Source organism: Epinephelus lanceolatus, chromosome 11, assembly GCF_041903045.1.
Source record: "Epinephelus lanceolatus isolate andai-2023 chromosome 11, ASM4190304v1, whole genome shotgun sequence".
NCBI lineage: Eukaryota > Metazoa > Chordata > Actinopteri > Perciformes > Serranidae > Epinephelus > Epinephelus lanceolatus.
Window position 1 is genome coordinate 7908435 of NC_135744.1, and position 6750 is coordinate 7915184.

The following is a 6750-nucleotide window of genomic DNA, read 5'->3' on the forward strand; positions in this document are numbered from 1 at the left end:
ACATTTTATCACAGCCAGAAAAAAGTTTACTTAGGATGAATGGCTCCGTTTTTACTCTAATCGTTAGGTCATACATTCAAGAAATGACTCATAGTACCTGACATGGAACACCCGTATGGAATAAAATTTTTAATAAAACCGGTGCCTTTCGTTTTGGTTATAGCTCAGCCACAATCTGAAATACTACTTCACTCTTGCTGCATGCGTCCCGTTCCTCATCTTTGAAATATTGTATACGTACCGAAAAATACTTCAATTAAGCAAATGTTGTTTCTGGCACAATGGTCGGACATTTTACTGACGTCATGCTCCACCAGCATACATCTTCAGCTGGGATGGTGAAAGGCAGCCGCTTTAACCAGTAGATGTCGCCATCTAACCATTTATGTATTCACTCTGGGTGGTTTGTTTTTCACATCATGCGTCGTCTGCATTGCCTGTAATATCTATGGTTACTTTGTCATAAATTCCTGTAGAACTTCTGTATCTCAGCACACCAATATCTGAATCCCCTTCAAGACCCTTACTAGTGAAAAGGGATCAATAGCGCAACCATTCTACAAACTGAATACACTAATGTCCCAATTTTAACTGCTAGTGTATTATCACCTTGAAGTTGAAGGGCTCTGCAGAGCCTAAGAAAGACAGTTTGGCAGAGGGTTAACAAGATTTTTATTGTCAAGGCAGTGACATCTCAGTATACAAAACAATTAACCAGACATGAACCAACAGCTCAGTTGTGCCCACTACAAGTTGTTCCCAGGTGTGTCGCAAACCATGCAATAATTGTGATCCCTGAACCCACTTTTTATTTCTTTAAGTTGCACTCTTAAGCTTGTTGTAACTTGTGCTATAAGAGGGTTCCTTTCTTAGAAAACATCTTAGGAGTAGTGGATGAGGCGGGGATTGTTTAATCGACCTCCTCAATGGTTGGTCCGGAGGATCCACCGCCAGGAGCAGCGCCACCAGCTCCAGGGAAGCCACCAGGCATGCCCTCTGGCATACCACCGGGCATGCCACCAGCACTCTGGTACAGCTTAGTGATGATGGGGTTGCACACCTTCTCCAGCTCCTTCTGTTGATGTTCATATTCATCCTTCTCGGCAGTCTGCAAAACAAGGACATTTTAGTGTTCTGGCCAATTAGGTCATGACCAAAAAAAAAAAAAAAAAAAAAAAAAAAAAAAAAGGGAAAAACTGCAAAGACAGACTTACCTGATTCTTGTCCAGCCAGCTGATGACCTCATTGCACTTGTCCAAAATCTTCTGCTTGTCGTCTTCACTTATCTTGCCAGCAAGTTTTTCATCCTCCACAGTCGACTTCATGTTGAAAGCGTACGACTCCAGGCCGTTCTTAGCAGACACCTTGTCACGCTGGACATCGTCTTCAGCCTTGTACTTCTCAGCTTCCTGGACCATGCGTTCAATGTCCTCCTTGCTGAGACGACCTGAGAACAAATGACAGAAATTGTCAAATTTGTGTCACAGTATAAAGAGTGGGTTTAAGATAAAAAAAAAATAAAAAACTCACCCTTGTCATTGGTGATGGTGATCTTGTTCTCCTTGCCAGTGCTCTTGTCTACAGCAGAGACATTCATGATACCATTGGCATCAATATCAAAGGTCACCTCGATCTGGGGAACACCACGGGGAGCAGGAGGGATGCCTGTCAGCTCAAACTTGCCCAGCAGGTTGTTGTCCTTGGTCATAGCACGCTCACCCTCATAGACCTGTAGGAAGTATTCAGGGTTCAGCAGAGAATTTTGACAACTATGTCTACAATTCTGACAACTTTATTTCGCTCAGACATCCAAGGAAGGTCATGGCCATCTTTGGTCTTGCGACCTCTGGTGGAAACTACGAATGGCAGGAATAAACGTCATCACTGCGAAACTGAAGGACATGTATAATGAATTGTGTGCTTACCTGGATGAGCACACCAGGCTGGTTGTCAGAGTAGGTGGTGAAGGTCTGAGTCTGCTTGGTAGGAATGGTGGTGTTTCGTTTGATCAGGACAGTCATGACACCTCCAGCGGTCTCAATACCCAGGGACAGAGGGGTGACATCAAGAAGCAGCAGGTCTTGGACATTCTCAGACTTGTCTCCAGACAGGATGGCAGCCTGGACAGCTGTAAAAACAAGCATTTGTTAGACATTATGACAGTTTTGAAGATAGAAACTCTAATGTATGTCATTAAGGCCCATGTCCTCCAGCTGCTACAGCTGTGCTGCTCTTACGGTGAAAGCCAACAGAGAGGGCAATAAACTGGTGCATGCATCCATCTGGCTTAAGACTTACCAGCTCCGTAGGCCACAGCTTCATCTGGATTGATGCTCTTGTTGAGCTCCTTTCCATTGAAGAAATCCTGGAGCAGCTTCTGGATCTTGGGGATACGGGTTGAGCCACCGACCAACACGATGTCATGGATCTGCCCTTTATCCATCTTGGCGTCACGGAGCGACTTCTCCACAGGGTCCAAGGTGCCACGGAACAGGTCAGCATTGAGCTCCTCAAAACGAGCCCTGGTGATTGAGGTGTAGAAGTCAACTCCCTCGTACAGAGAGTCGATTTCAATGCTGGCCTGGGTGCTGGAAGACAGTGTGCGCTTTGCCCTCTCACAAGCGGTGCGCAGACGACGGACGGCTCTCTTGTTGTCACTGATGTCCTTCTTGTACTTGCGCTTGAATTCAGCAATGAAGTGGTTGACCATGCGGTTGTCGAAATCTTCCCCACCAAGATGTGTATCTCCTGCTGTGGACTTGACCTCAAAGATGCCATCCTCGATGGTCAAGATGGACACATCAAAGGTGCCACCACCAAGATCAAAGATGAGGACGTTCCTTTCAGACCCAACCTGAAATTAAGATAGTGTTAACATTTTCCAAAAGTAGTCATTTATGATGACCTTCCTAAATATTGTCCAATACACTGGACATCATTCAAGTATTAAAATGGAATTGTTTATCGTTTTCTACCTTCTTGTCCAACCCATAGGCGATGGCAGCAGCAGTTGGTTCATTAATGATACGCAGAACATTGAGGCCAGAGATTGTGCCAGCATCCTTCGTGGCCTGGCGCTGGGAGTCATTGAAGTAGGCGGGTACCGTAATTACAGCATTGTTGACAGTCTGAAAGAGAAAACAAGGCAAACATTAGCATAATTTACATCAACGTTAGGAGGGTTCTGTCATGATCTATGCCAGATTACATACTTTTCCGAGGTAGGCTTCAGCAATCTCCTTCATCTTAGTCAGCACCATAGATGAGATCTCCTCTGGGTAGAAGGACTTTGACTCGCCCTTGTACTCAACTTGAACTTTGGGGCGAGTGTTGTCATTGATGACAGTGAACGGCCAGTGCTTCATATCTGACTGCACCACTGTGTCGTCAAACCTGCGCCCAATCAGTCGTTTGGCATCTGCAAAAGACAGCTTGTTTTAACAATCAAAAGAAATCTGCTTTAATGTAGGCTTCTAATGAGAGCATCACTCAGACATCCAAGGAAGGATTTGGCCATCTTTGGTTTTTTCAACCTCTGGTGGAAACTACGAATGGCAGGAAAATCGTCATCATAGTGAGGAAATGCTTTACTGGGGTCATCTAAAAACCTGCTTCTATCATTTGTGTCTCATGTTAAGAGTTACAGCTGATAGGCAGCCATTGGCAAAGGTGCCGGTCACTTTATGATCACCAGGTAGGGTCGGACTTTGAGACATGACAAACATGTATTACATCAAACATGTTCCTGGTTTTCAGCAAGTGAGTGTATATCTAATTTTATACAGTATCATCATTTAATCTAAATGACTTAATTCTTACCAAAAACTGTGTTGGTGGGGTTCATGGCAACCTGATTCTTGGCTGCATCGCCGATCAGCCTCTCGGAATCTGTGAAGGCCACATAGCTGGGTGTGGTCCTGTTGCCCTGGTCATTGGCGATGATTTCAACTTTGCCATGCTGGAACACACCAACACAGGAGTAGGTGGTCCCAAGATCGATGCCAACTGCTGGTCCCTTAGACATGTTTCCTATAGACAAAGGAAAATTGACAATGTTATTGATTCAGTGCAACTTAACAGTTAAAAGCTTGTGTCAGCCAAAAAGATTTCAGCCCATGATACTGATCTGCAAATAGCAATTAAAACTTAAATATGAAGGAGCTGAATACCGGGACTGCAACTGACGATTATTTCAGTTGATTAATCTGAATTTCTTGGGTTTTATCTACACAATATGCAACCCAAAATAATTAGTTTACTGTGAGGAGGCTTAAAGTTCATGTTTAAAAAGCTAGAAATCATAAAGTTTTGACTCTAAGGAACACTCAAAACAATTAAAATCATCAGATTAGTTGGTAATCAATTTAAAAGTCGACTGACCAATAAATCATAGCACTTCTACTATATTAAGTTCAGAATTACTCATTTGACTTCACTTTAACAGGCTCCTATTGTGACAACTTCAAAACACATGCAGTTTTTGCTATAGTTAGTTACCATGTCATAGCACTGAAACTTAAGGTGTTAAAATAATGAATGATTATAGATAGATAGATAGATAGATAGACAGATAGACAGATAGACAGATAGATAGACAGATAGACAGATAGATAGACAGATAGACAGATAGACAGATAGACAGACAGACAGACAGGGCACCATCAAGTTAAGGCTAAATCAAATATATAATATATAAACAATTGCTCTGATGTTAAAACGATTTTAGGCCACTTTTGACCTCAGTGACTTGGCCGCCCAGTGGGAATCTATTTTCCTGTAGTGTTATGCAGGGAAACAAAATGGTTTAAAAACAGTATCAAAATAATAATTCCCATCCCAACAATAAAGCAGCAAGCGCTTTATAGCGTTAGAGCTAAGGCCTAATCAGGCTGCAAAGGATCAGCCATTATTAGCGCATGGCGCTAGTTCTGGCCACGTGACAATGAGACATCAAGTTTTCCTCAGCCGGAGATAAAACCGGAAATGGAAAAATACAGCAGCAATTGTCTTCAAGCGTGTAATGAATAAACCAATCAACAAATTCAACTGGAAAAGCTTGACTGCAAGGCAGCATATAAACAGTTTACGGCCCATGGCGATTAAAAAACACTTTTGTTCTGAAAAAAAAAAAAAAAATCAGCCGGAAGTCTATCCATTCAGGCTAGCTCGACACCGTTTGTTCGAGAACATTCTGGAACGTCTCAGAATCCCTTCCCCCCACGCTCCCTCCCCACTCCGCTTAGTGCCTCATGGTGGCAGATGCTCGTGTGTACAGCTTTGTTACAAGCATAGCAATTACAATCATATACACTGTTAACATCTACATCGTTTACACTCTGCACCAGGGATAAAAACCCAAAATCAACTGAGTATGTCAGTAAAAAACGTTACCGACAGGGAGTGAGCAGAAGGATAAAGCTACCAACGCCATTACAGGAATCCATGAGGGATGTGGGGACTGTATAAATATATTATTTGTGACTAATCCAAGAAAAACTTACCGAACTCGTGAACCGAAGATGAGTTTAGATGTTGAAATGGGCAGCGGCGAGGTTGACTTGTCCTTGCCGGTATGAGAAGGGAAAGGGAGGATGGCACCGTTAGCTGAGCCTTATATATGGCCGGCAAAGCAGCCAATCAGACGTCGAGTCTTGGACTCTTTCCTCAACGGTCCACCAATGACGCAGAGTATCTTTGATAAGGTTATAGAGAGTCAGCCCTACTTCCTGCTTTGTTATCCGTATTTCACAATCATTGTGAATGACCGCATGGCCCAAATCGAAAGCTTCGTCCGTTTATACACGATGTAGTTAGGCAAACGATTCTTTTATCCGACAGTGTGTGTCCATATGTAGGGTTCACGTGTATCATTATACATTACAACGAGTTATATTCTTATTTTGTGGAGGAATTGTTGTAGCGGTCAAACGAGGCACGGTTAGACACGAGCTAAACGGGATGTAGCTAACAATTTATTTTGAAAATTGAAAGAAAAACTATGAGGAATACTTTAGCATCAACACAGTAAGTGTTAAAAGAAAAATGCCCGTGAGAAATAAATGGACTAGATTATGTCAGGTTCTGCTTGTCATGACAGATTTTCATGACAGATTTTTTTTCCCAACACAAGACAACTGCAGCCTTCAGGACAGGTTGGAGAACAACTGTACAAACACAAAACAGAATTTAGCAGCAGTGGTGGAGATTCTGCCACAACACAATCAAATAGGCTACAAAAAAGAACAAAAAAGGTAATATTATAGGTTATTAAAAATCAAGAGTGAAAAAATGCCTTCTCAAAGAAAAGGCAACAAAAACAAAGAAACATCAGGTAAACAAATAAAGAGCAATAAAGAGCATGCAATGCAATACATTAAAAGAGCAAGGACAAAGATATAGATGTATTCAGTTTCTTAGCTTTACTATTTAATTTTACATACAGTACAGGCCAAAAGTTTGGACACACCTTCTCATTCAATGCGTTTTCTTTATTTTCATGACTGTTTACATTGTAGATTCTCACTGAAGGCATCAAAACTATGAATGAACACATGTGGAGTTATGTACTTAACAAAAAAAGGTGAAATAACTGAAAACATGTTTTATATTCTAGTTTCTTCAAAATAGTCACCCTTTGCTCTGATTACTGCTTTGCACACTCTTGGCATTCTCTCCATGAGCTTCAAGAGGTAGTCACCTGAAATGGTTTCCACTTCACAGGTGTGCCTTATCAGGGTTAATTAGTGGAAT

At 42.1% G+C, this 6750-nt stretch overlaps 1 protein-coding gene and 2 non-coding genes across 3 annotated transcripts; all 3 read right to left on the minus strand.

Moving 5' to 3' along the window:
* Window positions 1-655: 655 nt before the first annotated feature.
* On the minus strand, window positions 656-5632 carry LOC117262817 (heat shock cognate 70 kDa protein). The gene is made up of 9 exons (XM_033635969.2): window positions 5502-5632; window positions 3820-4029; window positions 3213-3418; window positions 2976-3128; window positions 2299-2854; window positions 1926-2128; window positions 1531-1729; window positions 1215-1447; window positions 656-1108 (listed from the first exon to the last, which is right to left on the minus strand). The coding sequence occupies exons 2-9, from the start codon at window positions 4022-4024 to the stop codon at window positions 911-913; spliced, it is 1953 nt and encodes a 650-aa protein (XP_033491860.2). The 5' UTR covers window positions 4025-4029; window positions 5502-5632; the 3' UTR covers window positions 656-910.
* On the minus strand, window positions 1798-1890 carry LOC144464794 (small nucleolar RNA SNORD14). Its single transcript, XR_013492384.1, has one exon. It is a non-coding gene; the product is annotated as a small nucleolar RNA SNORD14 (small nucleolar RNA).
* LOC117247509 (small nucleolar RNA SNORD14) lies at window positions 3486-3578 on the minus strand. Its single transcript, XR_004500833.1, has one exon. It is a non-coding gene; the product is annotated as a small nucleolar RNA SNORD14 (small nucleolar RNA).
* Window positions 5633-6750: the final 1118 nt, after the last annotated feature.

What these genes read in the sequence shown, in the direction of transcription:
- LOC117262817 (XM_033635969.2), bottom strand. Translation starts at nt 4,024, where the DNA reads ATGTCTAAGGGACCAGCAGTTGGCATCGATCTTGGGACCACCTACTCC. An exon ending in CCCCACCAACACAGTTTTTG is followed by an intron (nt 3,419 to 3,819) that starts GTAAGAATTAAG and finishes TGTCTTTTGCAG; the next exon opens with ATGCCAAACGACTGATTGGG. An exon ending in CCTATGGGTTGGACAAGAAG is followed by an intron (nt 2,855 to 2,975) that starts GTAGAAAACGAT and finishes TCTTAATTTCAG; the next exon opens with GTTGGGTCTGAAAGGAACGT.